The sequence below is a fragment of the Mastigoproctus giganteus genome, chromosome 4 (assembly GCF_048544385.1).
Source record: "Mastigoproctus giganteus isolate SK-2022 chromosome 4, ASM4854438v1, whole genome shotgun sequence".
Lineage (NCBI taxonomy): Eukaryota > Metazoa > Arthropoda > Arachnida > Uropygi > Thelyphonidae > Mastigoproctus > Mastigoproctus giganteus.
The window spans coordinates 218014367-218029520 of NC_143578.1; the positions used below are offsets into that span (position 1 = coordinate 218014367).

Sequence of the window (15154 nt, forward strand, 5' to 3'; positions counted from 1 at the left end):
ACTGGAAAGACAAGGCATAGATACCCCATATATATTATGATTTTGAAGAAAATATATGAGAATGCTACCTCTTTTATTAGACTAGACAAAGACAGTAATAAATTTAAAATTGAGAAAGGAGTTCAACAAGGAGACACAATATCTCCAAAGTCGTTTACTGCTGCCCTTGAGGAAGCTTTCAGAAGATTAGACTGGTTGCAGATAGGAGTCAATGTGAATGGAGAGTATCTAAACCATTTACGATTTGTAGATGACATTGTGATCATAAGCCAAAATATTCCCAAAGAATTAGAGAAAAATCTGAGCAGTAATTATTATTATTATTATTAGCCATATAGTACAGGGAAGCCTGAGGCTTATGCTGTACTAGGCGAGAGAGAGAGAGAGAGAGAGAGAGAGAGAGAGAGAGAGAGAGAGAGAGAGAGAGAGAGAGAGAGAGAGAGAGAGTCAGAAGTAAAAGGGAATCGCCAAGAAAGAGAAGAATGATGACATCCAGCTCAGGACCTTGGGTGTGCCAAGCCCATACTCACCAGATGTGAGCCCCTGGGGTTAATTGAAAAGGTGGAGTCATATACTTATCTGGGACAAGTCATTAGCTGTAATAATGATAAATGGATGGAAGTCAAGAGAAGAATAAATTTTGGATGGATAGCATTCAGGAAATATAATCACAAACTGAGGAGCAATATCCCAATTTGTCTGAAACGTAAAATAATGAACCAATGTATACTTCCCACCATGACTTATGGAAGTGAAACTTGGGCACTCACCAAAAGAATGGAAGAGAAGCTGAGAACTACGCAGCGAAGAATGGAATGAATTATATTGGGAATCAGACTGTTAGATAAGAAGAGAAACACATGGATTAAACTCAAGTAAAGGACATTCTTATCAAAACTAAAGAACTAAAATGGCCTCGAGCAGGACACATAGCTTGAAGACATGATGACGGAAGAAAATAACAGAATGGTACCCAAGAGGAGCTAAGAGAAAACCTGGAAGACAACAATGGAGATGGACAGATGAAATTCATGAGTTTGCGGGTAGTAAATGGATGGCCATTGCACAAAACAGAAGGAACTTGAAAGTTGCTGGAGAGGTCTTCATCCTGCAGTGGATTGAAAATGGCTGATGATGATTTACTTGCAGGATTCATTTTATTTAAAATATCATGCCAAATCATAAGTGAAGAAAGAAACTTATACGATGTTATTTTTAAGGATATTGATTTAGTATGATTCCTTGTATCCATATCTTTATTTTCATCTTCAGTGATTATAGCAAAATATTTAGCTTCTCTAGTCATTTCTAGTATTTTATCTATAATATTTTGTGAAATTATTTCAATAATTTCATCTTGTTTTTGATCACCCAAATAATGCACAATAATTTTCAATTCAGGTTTCTGAATATGGCAAATATGTTCTGCCATAACTGAATCAAATTTAGCAATTGTTTCAGTAAATTTTAAAAAGTTACCATCATCATTTTCATATAAATCATTTGAAGATCCCCTGAATGCTATACATTGCCTTGCTAAAAATAGTATCATATATTATTCTGGCTGAACTCCAGAACATGGGTATCTCTGTTGCGGGCGTGGCCAAAGAATGGAGTAATTGCCTGGTCGAGTTCTATGACTGGCTGGATATTGGGAATGTGCAATTTACCTCATTTTGTGTTTCTGATTGTTGATTTTATGCAAATTCGCTTCTGACTTTAGCAGGAAATGTGAAATTATCATTTTATTGTGTTGTTGTTATTGCATTTATTGTGTGTTATTGTTATTACATTTGCAAAAGGGCCGGCCGGGCTAGCCGGGTGGGTAAAGTGCCTGCCTGGCAACCCAAAGGTCGCGGGTTCGATTCCCGCCTAGGGCTTGGATCAAAGTACTGCAAAAATCTTGGGAGGTGCATTATGGCCACAGAAGCCGATGTGCCAACAACTACCAAAAAAAAAAAAAAAATTTGCAAAAGGATGGAGGTAAGACTGTAACTGAATGATGTTTGAGTGTGAATTTGATAGTTTCGGAATTAAGTGTTTTCAGTGTGGATGTTTGATGAAATGTACCAGCCGGCGTGGGTGAACTGATGAGATGAGTTTTTTTTTTTGTTTTCAAGTTGTTTCTTGACAATTTGATGTTTTTTTGCAGTAATCATATGAGTTGTTAGTATCAGATTCTCTTTATATCCATGGGGGTGTGGGGGCAGCAGCCCCCAAAACAACAACAACAAAAAAAGAAGCATTTCTCATTGTTAATGCACGTGAAATCATCTAGTAATGTACGAGTGAGAAGAATCAGTGGTTGTATGTGGGGTTAATTTTTGTTAGCTGTTTAAAAAAAAAAAATGCCGTTTCTTTTTCTTCATTTCAGCTCCACCATATTGTGATGTCATGTGTCATTCCCCAGTAACATGCAGGTGAGGAGGAGAGTGGGGACAACATGAGTGGGAGGTGCTTCACGTCCTATCACTGCCTTCTTTCTCGCTGAAGTACGGGGTTGTACCCATGTTCTGGAGTATTATCCTGCAAAATATAAATATGAAACACGGATCCTGATAATAAGCAAATTAACATAAGTCTGTAATTTCAAGTACTGTATTTATTTCAAATGAATTATATGCCTGCCATGTTAATACTGGTAAACGTTAACCAATCAGATTATCAGCGGAACTTATGGGTATATGGGAGAGGCAGTTGAATAGGTTTTAATGACTACCACTAAGTTGCAGAATAGTTTAATCCCTTTGACTCTTAATTTTTGCTTAGTAGCAGCACTAATTGCCTGAAGGCTGGAGGTGCAAATAATGCATTCCCAGTTAAGTCTTTCATAATACTTTTGTTATGGAAATTTTCTTCGTTCTATGGAAACTATTTTAAATGTAATTATCAATGGGGATTCAAAAATATATACATGGCTATATTCTTCAAAATTGAATAGATGTACAGAACTTTGCCTTTAGCCAGTGGGTAGTTGATTGCTGGAACAGACTTCCATTGTTGTTGTGGAAGTTGATAGCTTAAATAAATTTAAGGCTGAACTAGACAAACATTTGGAGTGATCGGATGGGTGAAATGGGGAGGGTTTTTTTTTTTTTTTTTTTTTGGCTGATGCTCTATAAGCTTGCTTCCTTGCATCATATGCCTCAACTAATGCTAATATCTAAATTTTGAAGGTCACTTCAAATAGCATATTTGTTAATGTATAAATTGTCTTGAAATTTTTTTGGTTTGTGCTGCTATATCTTATCTGTGTTTCCAACTAACTGTAGATACATAATAGATGGCAGCATGAAAAAAAGCTTTGAAAATTCAAAAGGAGATCACACCTCTTAACCTCTTAACCTCAGTTGATTTGGGCTTACAAAAGCCAAAACTGAAAGGAAAAAACTCTGGAATTCAGATCCATTAGGTAATAAAACTGAATCAAATGATATAAAATAAATGAAGAGGATATCATTGCATAAAAAAAATATTTTTTTTTTTTCAAATTTGGTTAATGATTTTTTTGAAATTTTGATTTGAATTTTGACTATAATTTTGCTATGATGTTTGGCAATCAGTCAAAAATAAGAGTATATTAATATTTAGAAACATGTGATGGCAATTTTTAATCTAATATACTGATTTGTAAATAATTATTCATATTACAAATATACCTTGTGGTGGCAAAGTATTTTCCTCCAACATTAAGCAATATCCATTCTGAACTATTTGTGAGTGCTGTTGGAATGCTGGATGCCTCAGTAACAGATGATTTACATTGGCTACTGTTTTGTTGAATGCCTGAGCATTAGAAAAATACAAAATCATTAAGAGCATTTTAACTAAGTCATTAACAAAAAGAACTTTTAACATAATTATTAAGAGCTAAGTATGGAGTGTCATATTTAATGAACTTTTATTCATATAATTTATTATTTATATTTGCACATTTCTGCATTTCTGATTCATTTTCTAAAATTTATCACTTTTCTTTGGATTCAGGAAGGCTGATTTAACATTTAAATAACAAATCTTCCACCATTCAATTCTTCATACTGGCATAAGAAAAAAATGTTATTATCCAAGGCACATTCCTCTCTTCTAAATAATCGAAAGACTTTCTTAAATGCTAGCTGTTTCCTTTGTATACGTTCATATGGCCACTACTTTCTGCTCAGCCCAGATTATCTAGAGAAAGTACCAATGCTTTATTTCACCATTAATTTTGTCTAATGGGATCTGTCCTGCCTTTCTGTTGCATATTACAAAAGAGCATTCATTTTCAAGATTTACAGTGTTGTTTGTTTTTTTTTGCCTTTTAACTAAATTCTGATAATTAACTCTTGTGAAATACTTTTAATTGAACATTTTATTCCTAAATATTATCATCATATTATCTATTATCTTGTAAAGTGAAAATTTAAAGTACAATGTTTAACAAATTTTTCTCAAGATAGCAAATGTCTTTTTAAAGCATCCCTCAAAAACTTTAAATATCATTAATGTAGCCATTTTCAAAGGAAACCATTCACAAAACATGTTTTTTTTTTTTTTTTTTTTTTAATTTTTGATATATACCTGAATGTGCAAGAATATTATTCAGATCTCTTGACATAAGAGTTCCCAGTATGAACAACAGCTCCTTTAAATTCTGAAATACAGTTGAAAGAAACTTAACATTTATTAGAAAATTTTAAATGGCATTTAAAATTTTCTAATAAATTTTAGACTTAGTTGATCAGCTTTGTCGGTGATAGTGCACCAGTTAGTACAGTCTTTATCTCGTATATCATGAGTTATCAAAAAAAAAAATGGTTGCTAAGCTTCATCTCAAAATATGCACAACATGCCCTTTTTTAACAAATTCTGTAATGTTCTTCTGTTGTTGTTGTTTTATTTTTAATAACAAAATTACTAAAAATGCAGAAAAGGTATCAGGTTTACTTATATAGCTTCTAGTTTTTATACAGCCTTTAGTTCAGGTCACCATACATTTATACACAGTCTGACTTGAATTGTCCTGCATTAACTAAAACAGAAACAGTAGAGAGAATAATGCTTCCTAGCAAGACTGCCATCCACTTTATATTTTAACACCCTCTTGTGCTATACATGCTCAACACTTTTGGAAGGTTCACTATTCATAATCTTCATAGTATATAACAGAGCTAGATGCTCAATACATTATACGTTGATATCAATATTTGTAGAAGAATAAGAGAAGTTTACCTTAATATGATACATATATATAATTTACCTTAATATTTACCCTCAATTAGAACACTTCTGTATGATACTCTCCAGAAATTAAAACGAATAAAAGATTAATGCAAAGGAAGAAATATCGTTTTCCAAAATTTATGTTAAACTTTAATTAATTTTTGAATTGTTTTCAATTGATTTTTTACTGTAATCACTTGGCGTTAATCTTTTAGTCTTTTTAATCATCGCACGGAAGTGTTCTACATATCATATTGAGGTAAACTTCTCTTATTCTTCTCCAATTATTCATGATCATACTAGAAAAATGTATTCTTTTTATGTTTTTGAATAAAGTATGCAAAAATGGTAATGCATTTTTCATTTTTACAAGGTTGTTAACCACCTGATTTTTCTATTATGATCACAAACAGTGAACATCCACTGTTCATGATCATACTAGAAAAATGAAGTGGTCAAAAACCCTGTAAAAATGAAACGTGCATTATCATTTTTGGATACTTTATTTTCAAAACATAAAAAGAATACATTTTGAAAAAAATAATAAAAAAATCAGTATGTGATGAGGAAAAATGGATGCCATTTTTTTAAACTCAATATACTACTAAAATACTACACAAATTTTAACTAGGTATATATGTCCTTTATACTAAAGGATAAAAAACACATATATACTTGATCCCAAAAGTACTATAAGCCTGTGTTATCACTAATTATAATGCTGTGTCCATAAAGTTTCTTTACAATTTCAAATCTAAATAAAATATAACAAAAAAGACCTGCTGTTAAACAGTTTAATGCATTGTAAAGCTCACCTTATCATGCTCTATTCATAATAATTTGTAATATGGAGATTACAGAAACTCTGTATGTGGGTACCAATGCAGGACATCTGTTGATATCTCATTTTTTTCTGTGTTTGGTTTAATGTTTCAATATTTACAGTCGTCAATAGCTGAAATTCCTTTTTAGTCATCAGCATGGTTCATTTTTGTACAATGAGTAACTTGTATTATCATTACGTTTCTCTATTTCTGAATGGTCATTTTAAAATATTAAATATCTATATCAAAATTTTTCATCAAGCAAATCCTGCATAAAATTAACACGTTGACTGCTATGGCTTATTTGGGTGAACAGGTCTCCGACGCCAATCTGAGTTAGGCATGTTAAATTATTCAAAACCCAAATTATAATATATATTCATCACCAAAACTCTTAAAAAAAAAAAAAAAAAAAACTTATTGTTGATTAAAAAAAAAGCTTCTCGAATTATCTCGTAGATGCTGTGTGTAATAGAAAATTCCTCGCAGCAGCCAACTACAAGTTAACTCGAGATGTATTGTTACCTGTAGAATTCGCCGTATATGAGTCAGCGCTGTGTGTAAATCCCTAGTAGTGACATAGACTGTTCCGTGTATGTACGTTGTATTTACTAATTTGTTATGCGAAAATTTATTTTTATTTTGTTACACAGAGCATTAATAAACTACAATAAATAAATTAGCTTTCGGCTGGGTGGCAGCCTTCATCGGATTAAAATACTGAATGGCAGTTGGAATAGAGATGCACTGCCAGGATGGTGCGTGAGGCACGTGGTTAATTGTTTGTTGATGTTTGTGGCTGTGACATATGGTGGTGACGTGGCCAGCGTTTGTCTATGGATAGAATTACTGACTCTGTGATGGGGTTAACTTGACAACCACTGTTCCTGTTCAAAGCGGTGTCCGAGCATTTTATATTTAGCGATTCCAACCAGGTATGCCTCAGGTGATGGTGGAACCTGTCCACAACCACGACATCGTGGTGTGGGTCGATGTCGTGGTGGGTTGTCCAGACATGCTCGGCGATAGCTGAGTGTTCTACATCGGCCAAACGGATCGCCCTTTTATGTTCTGAGAGACGTTTCTCGAGTCGACGTCCAGTCTCTCCAAAGTAGCAGCTCGTGCAGTCACGGCAAGAGATGCGATAGACCAAACCACTCTGTAGAAGGGTGGGGACAGGTGTTTTTATGTTGGAAAGGAGAGAACGCAGTTTCTTGCCTGGGAGTTGGATGCACTTTATCCCATGCGATCTTAGGATTCTACCGATCTGCTGTGACAGGTTGGGGTAGTATGGGATGAATGCCCTCGTGGGTGACTCGTCACTGTTGGCGTTGCTGTTGGTCGTCACGTTGTCGCGTGCTTGTAGATCACACCTGTCAAGGACGTCGATGGGGTAGCCACACCTCGTAAGGTCTACTTTGACTCTGGTGATCTCTTTGCGTCTTTCATCTGCGGAGCTGGAGTGTGTCCAGGCGCGAGTTAGCAAGGTTCAGGCAGTTGAGAGGAGGTGGCCCCGTGCGTGTGCTGACTGGAAGTTGGTAAATTGGCCAGCACACATAGGCTTACGATAAACTGTCGTCTTCAAGCATGTGTCTTCGCGGCGGACAAGTGTATCTAGGTATGGTATAGAGTTGTTCGACTCCAGCTCAATCGCGAATTTTATGAAGGGCGATAGTGAGTTGAGGTGGGTTAGGAGTCGCTGACCTGAGTCTCTAGGGATGACTACGAACACATCGTCTACATAGCGACACCAAAAGGCGATGTGATCGGTGCGTGTGTAAACGCACGTCCCTCTAACTCCTCCATCACGATGTTTGCTGTGACCGAGCTGACAGGGGAACCCATGGCTGTGCCATGTATCTGCTGGTAGATCGAGTCATTAAACATGATTGCACCCCCTGTTAAGCACAGTCTGAGGGCGGCGGAAATGTCATCAGGCGTCAGTCTAGTTCTGCCGCTAAGGGTTCCATCATTATCTAAGAGTTGTTTTGCACAAGAGATGGCAAGTTCCACTGGGATGGAGGTAAAGAGTGATACGACATCGAACGATGCCATGACTTGATCTTGCGAGATGGATATAGTGCGGATCCTTTCTATGAACTCAACACTGTTGGAGACGGTGTAGGTGGTCTTGCCAACTAGAGGAGGCACAGCCATGGGTTCCCCTGTCAGCTCGGTCACAGCAAACATCGTGATGGAGGAGTTAGAGGGACGTGCGTTTACGCACGCACCAGATCACATCGCCTTTTGGTGTCGCTATGTAGATGATGTGTTCATAGTCATCCCTAGAGACTCAGGTCAGCGACTCCTAACCCACCTCAACTCACTATCGCCCTTCATAAAATTCGCGATTGAGCTGGAGTCGAACAACTCTATACCATACCTAGATACACTTGTCCGCCGCGAAGACACATGCTTGAAGACGACAGTTTATCGTAAGCCTATGTGTGCTGGCCAATTTACCAACTTCCAGTCAGCACACGCACGGGGCCACCTCCTCTCAACTGCCCGAACCTTGCTAACTCGCGCCTGGACACACTCCAGCTCCGCAGATGAAAGACGCAAAGAGATCACCAGAGTCAAAGTAGACCTTACGAGGTGTGGCTAACCCATCGACGTCCTTGACAGGTGTGATCTACAAGCACGCGACAACGTGACGACCAACAGCAACGAGTCATCCACGAGGGCATTCATCCCATACTACCCCAACCTGTCACAGCAGATCGGTAGAATCCTAAGATCGCATGGGATAAAGTGCATCCAACTCCCAGGCAAGAAACTGCGTTCTCTCCTTTCCAACATAAAAACACCTGTCCCCACCCTTCTACAGAGTGGTTTGGTCTATCGCATCTCTTGCCGTGACTGCACGAGCTGCTACTTTGGAGAGACTGGACGTCGACTCGAGAAACGTCTCTCAGAACATAAAAGGGCGATCCGTTTGGCCGATGTAGAACACTCAGCTATCGCCGAGCATGTCTGGACAACTCACCACGACATCGACCCACACCGCGATGTCGTGGTTGTGGACAGGTCCCACCATCACCTGAGGCGTACCTGGTTGGAATCGCTAAATATAAAATGCTCGGACACCGCTTTGAACAGGAACAGTGGTTGTCAAGTTAACCCCATCACAGAGTCAGTAATTCTATCCATAGACAAACGCTGGCCACGTCACCACCATACGTCACAGCCATAAACATCAACAAACAATTAACCACGTGCCTCACGCACCATCCTGGCAGTGCATCTCTATTCCAACTGCCATTCAGTATTTTAATCCGATGAAGGCTGCCACCCAGCCGAAAGCTAATTTATTTATTGTAGTTTATTAATGCTCTGTGTAACAAAATAAAAATAAATTTTCGCATTATGAATCCAGAGCACGTAGACCTGTTTTATTAATTTGTTATGTGTTTCTAAAAAAAAAAAACAAAAGAACCTAAAACATGGATAAGAAGAGACCACTGACTGAAGAAGAGCTTGAGCTGTATGCTAATATGAGTGACTCGGAATTTGAAGAGATTTTTGATGAGCCATACGGTTCTGGTTCCGACAGTAAAACTTATGAACCTTCTAACGATTCAAGTGAGGATAGCGAAGGCGAAACCAGCTCCCAGCCTGAAAATAATCCTACTTCTCTGCAGGCAAGTACGTCAAATAATGATAATAATTTGTGGAATGAAATAGTACAAGATCCTCCACAATTTATTTTTGAAGAGAACGTTGGTTTTAAAATGGACACAACAGAACTTAGTGTACAAAAATTGGTAGATCTATATTTTTCGGAAGAATTTCTAACATTATTAGTGGAACAAACTAATTTATACGCTAGTCAAGAAACTGAAAAATCTGGACAATCGTAAAAATATGCCAGGTCATCAAAATGGAAGGACACTGATATCTCAGAAATGAAAGTGTTTCTGACTTTTACTACAAATGGGTCCTTGTTCTTTTCCTTCAATAGAGCATTACTGGAGTACAAGTGCATTCTACAATGTTATGTTTTGGCAATCATTTATGAGTTGAAATAGATTCCAGTTGATATTACGATATTTTCACTTCACAGATAACTCATTACAATCTGATAACAGGCTATACAAGGCAAGACTGATTTTGAATCATTTCAATAATATTATGCGAATTAATTACATACCGAATAAAAACATCTGTATTGACGAGTCGATGATGTTGTGGCATGGGAGACTGAATTTCTGCCAGTACATAAAAATAAAAAGCACAAATATGGAATCAAACTTTACGAACCGTGCAGGTTCAACGGCCTTGTTATGAAAATAAAAATTTATTCAGGTAAATTAGAAGAAACTGAACAAAACATAGGTCATACTGCTGAAGTTGTTCTATACTTGCTTGAGGAGTACTCAGACAAGGGATATGTAGTGTATATGGACAACTTTTATAATTCTGTTGCTCTGACGAAATTGTTGTCTGCTCGAAAAACTTATGTATGTGGAACACATTACACACCAACAGAAAAGAAAATCCAAAAGATCTGGTGATGCGAAAATTGAAGAAAGGAGAAGTTGCATGGCAACGAAATGGCCCTGTTGTAGTTTGTAAGTGAAGGGATAAAAGGGAAGTTCTCACTATTTCTAACAAACACGTTGTTCAAATGATCGAGGTATGTAACCGGAATGGAAAAATTTTGATAAAACCCAACATAATTCGAGATTACAATAGCGGAATGTCCGGCATAGATCGATTGGATCAAATGCTCTCGTATTATTCAGTGTTAAGAAAAACCATAAGATGGCCGAAAAAAATTGCATTACATAATTTTAAAAATATATATACATAATGCATACATCCTTTTCCGTCAAGTTACAGGTTCCACTATAAAATCTCTAAAATTCAGAGAAACATTCATTGAATCTTTGATTGGAGAAAAAATTCTAAACATTTCAAAGAAGATTAGGTCTGAATGCGACATTCATTATTTAGAAGCTATACCACCAACTGAAAAAAAGCATGCCCGACTAAGCCTTGTCAAGTATGTACCAAAAATTAAAAATGCCAAGAAACATGCTATTATTGTCCAGTGTGCCAAGAAAAGCCTACTTTTTGTGTAGAAGAATGTTTCAAGAAATATTACTAGTAAACAATATTATTTTTGTAAGTCTTGTAATACACTTTTCTTTATGTATTTGTAAATAATTTTTTTTTTTTTTTGTGAATAAATTTTGTTTTCTGATGCTGTAGTTGATTTTTCATTCTTATCCCAGAAGGATTAATGTGGGCGTGCTGCCCCTGGAAGCGGAGATCAGTACATGCGTTCTGCTGCAGGAAAGAGATGTACTCGAGGAAGCTAGTTGGGAAGCCTTTTGCTTGGAGTGTGGAAAGGACTGCTGGGAAGGACACTTGGTCGAAGGCTTTCTTCAGGTCTAGAGATGCCAGGAAGAGTGGTTTTAAGTTTCTTTGGGATTCAGTTAGGAGGGCAGAGGAGATGAGTTCTTTAAGGTGGCAATGACCGTGGCTGTTGAGTGGAGGAGCTGATGCAGATTCTGTCATGGCTGTGAGAAGTGCATCTTTAAAGCTGTCATGAGGTGGCTGGCTAGGTGGTTGCAGCGGGAACTGGTCGGTTGAAGAAGGTTGACTTATTGGAGGCGTCTGAGGATGAGTGACCTGGACTCTGGATGTTTCAGGTTCCGGGCCTTGACTGGCCAAGGCGGCTTTGGGGACCCTCTTGGGGAACGTGAAGGTTGTGGTGGGGGTTTCTTACTGGGGGAGGCCCAATAAGCCCATTAAACAGAGAGTCGGGGAAATTATTGTTTGTACAAGGGAGGTCAGATTCAGAGTGAGAAGAAGCGAGGTCAATGTAACCTCGTTCCAGGAAAAAGAGCGATCTGGAAAGAGAAAGTCCTGCATGATGGAGATACAGGAAGAGCTGGAGCTAATGGACAGGTTAGGCTGGATTTTGGAAGGTGTGCTGGTCTGGGGCTGTACGGGAGACTGGTCCGTGGAGGCGACAGTTCTCGAAGGAGACTGTCGATAGACACAGAGTTGTTACTGGAATTAGCATAAGAGTTGGAAGAAGGTTGTTCTTCAGGTGGAGAAGGAGGATACAGAGCATGAAGAAGACGAACGAACTTTCTGGATTTGTTGGTAGAGGCCGAAGTTGAGCTCTTGGAGGCCAACGCCAACTTTGTTGATTTGAGGTTTGGAAGATCAGACTGTGCTTCAGGAACGGAGGAAGAATTTCTAGAACTGGTTGCTGGGTTCGACCCCAGTGTTTGTAGCAATTCCCCATATGCCTTCTGCTTTCTTCGGCCTTTGATGACCTCCAGCGTCCGGTGAGGGAAAATGCTTTGGAGTCAAACGTTGAGATTGCTAGGGCGTGCAGCACGGAGGTCCAGTTCGGCATGCACCAGGCAGAGGACTTCCTCCTCTGACTACCTGGCCTTCACACGTGCCACACAGGCCCCAGCATTGGCTATGGATGGGTGGGCCCCACCCGGTTTTGGTAGTGAAAGCTCATTCACACACCGCGCACACCCATCGGGCGACGCTGCTGGGACCACTGATGGGAGGACCACCATCCAGGACAGAGGAAGCTGAGGCCCTCTGCGGAGTCTCAGGATTGTCCCTATCATTCAGACAGAGGCCATCCTCTAATTCTTTATTCTTATTGGTACAGTGATCCTGACGGCACTGCGGGGGTGGTAGCCCCATAGCTTGTTTGTTTGTTTGTTATTTGGTTTTTAAGAGCACTAGCAACTAAGGCCATATTGCTCCGGGATATGCGGTGGTCATTCCCTGACCTTTCCGCATCCTCCGTATTTGGTGGTGACAGGTTCGAACCCCAGTCTAATCAAGAAGCATGTGCTACGCACTGCTGCTCCTTCCCACCTGGCTATGGAGGGTAGTCCCATAGCGCCCAATAGCGTATGCTCATTAGCCAGTTGGTGAGGGAGCTGCCCTGTTAAGGTCACATCTCTCCGGGTCAGCGGCACTTGATCGCCGGCAGTTCAGGGACAAGGTTGAAGGACCTTGGTCATAGGGACGGCCGGTAGCCTTACACTGGTAAGCTTATTGGCCACCCAGCCGTGTCTTTGGTTCCCCTTGTGTCTAGGGTCCCGCAGACTACCCATCTGACAACCCGTAATTGAGTCACCCCTCCCTGCCGGGTCTTTCGAGTGGCGACACACCAAACCTCAACCAACCACTTCCGGCCTGTACCACGAGGAGGTCAAGCATGCTGCACTTACTCACTGGGGGGGGGGGGACACAGGGCCCAGCAATACTTTTTAAATTAGTTTAAAATGGTTCTGTTCAATTGCAAAAATCAAATACAAAGTAGCATGTCCCTGAAAAGTTAACATAAAAAATACAAATAAATACATCTGATTATTAAATAAATATTACTGGTATTACTATTGTAACTTAAAAATTATTTTTAATAAATTTTCAAATGCTACAGTCAAAAAAAAACTTACAGATGAATGGTTCTCCAGAAGATACATACAAAATGTCTTCATCTCTAAAATATATTAAAGAAAATTATTTTATAAACAATTGGAATAGATATCTTAACTAATAGTCTTTTCTGAATATTTTCTGGAGCTTTTAATAATCAAGAATATTTCCGCCCTTTAAACCAGCATGCACAATATTATAAATGCAAAATACATGAATTACTTTGTCTACTATATAGTGACACTAGAATAAAATTTGTGAAATCGAGGTTTGGAGGCTAAAGATTTTCTTAAAACAATCAACTAAACATGTGAAAATTGGTTACTAGATTTTTCACTGCACTACAAGATAGTAAAAATAAAAATGGCATCCTTGTTTTTTCCATCTCCTGAATGCTGTGAAGAACAGCTCAATTTGCAGGTGACTCTTGCTAATCTGCTATGCTTTAAATGACAATTCCTTAATTCTTCTGCACATCATTTCCTCCTTCTATGTTAAATGGGAGAAAAAAAATTATTGAACTAAGCAGAAATAGAATTTCAGCTTCTTTAGCATGAGATTTGTGCAATCTCAGCTCTAATGGCTCCAAGTGCCAAGCATTTCTAGTGATCAGACTATTTCTCTGCGATTTCTATAGTGATACATATTTCTAGAGTTTAAAGCAAATTCTCTATTGTACATATATAGTTGCTGAAAAGTATTACACAAAGGTTCTTAAGAAAGGAAAGACACCTTTTTTTATTTATATCCGAGCCCTACTAACTACTAATCTATTTCCGCTTGGTGACTAGGTGCACCATTCCTGCCTCCCCGTGATGGGGCTGGAAACCTGGAAGGAAAAGCTCTCACTCCCAGGGCTAAAAGGAGCAAACATGAATGACCCAAATATCACAACTACGGATCCCAAAGATTAGACTAGTCCGAAAAATGAGGATAATGAGCCGAATGTAACCAAAAGACAAAAAAAAGGACATGACATTGCTTCATGCGCCTACTTTTGTAGTCCTTTGTTCAACATCAGAACAGCCATTAAGAAAATTGTTGCCATTTGTCCCAGAAATGTCTAGAAAGTGTGATACATTTAAAAATGTCAAGTGACTGAAATCAGGTGACATTCTAGTTGAGATAACTAATGCAAAACATGCAGAAAGACTGCTTCAAACGAGAACTTTTGGTGGGATCCCAGTAATGGTCTCTCCCCATAATAGCATAAACACATCAAAAGGAGTAATTTCTGAATGGGACCTTATCAGTGTCTCAGAAGCAGAAATTAAAAATGAGCTGGAAGATCAAGGTGTCATAGCTGTGAGAAGGATTAAAGTTACTAGAGATGGGATACTTACTCCAACCAGAAATCTCATACTGACTTTTAACACACTTAAACCACCTACATTGGTGAAGGCCGGATATCTAAATTATAACATCAAGCCATACATTTCAAATCCTCTCCGCTGCTTTAAATGGCAAAAGTATGGTCATTCACAAATGGCATGCCGTGGAGTTGCTATCTGTTCCAACTGTGGATCTCAGGATCACACCAATCAGAACTGTCCAAACTGTAAGGGGGACCATTCCACCTATTCCAAAAACTGTGAATATTGGAAAAGAGAAAAACAGATACAAAAATATAAAGTAGAACAATGTGTGATATACCAAGAAATCAAGAGAACCATACTCCTAGCAAAGACCCTGTT

The 15154-nt window shown here is 38.5% G+C and overlaps 1 protein-coding gene across 2 annotated transcripts in view; it reads right to left on the reverse strand.

Moving 5' to 3' along the window:
• LOC150087408 (BTB/POZ domain-containing protein KCTD9) overlaps positions 1-15154 on the reverse strand; it is a 100610-nt gene that overhangs the window by 72551 nt on the left and 12905 nt on the right. For both annotated transcript variants that reach the window (XM_090372048.1, XM_090372049.1), the window contains exons 3-4: positions 13481-13524; positions 3660-3786 (exon numbers count right to left, since the gene is read on the reverse strand). In XM_090372048.1, the coding sequence (XP_090228174.1) occupies positions 3660-3786; positions 13481-13524 (171 nt within the window). The remainder of the gene's footprint in view (positions 1-3659; positions 3787-13480; positions 13525-15154) is intronic.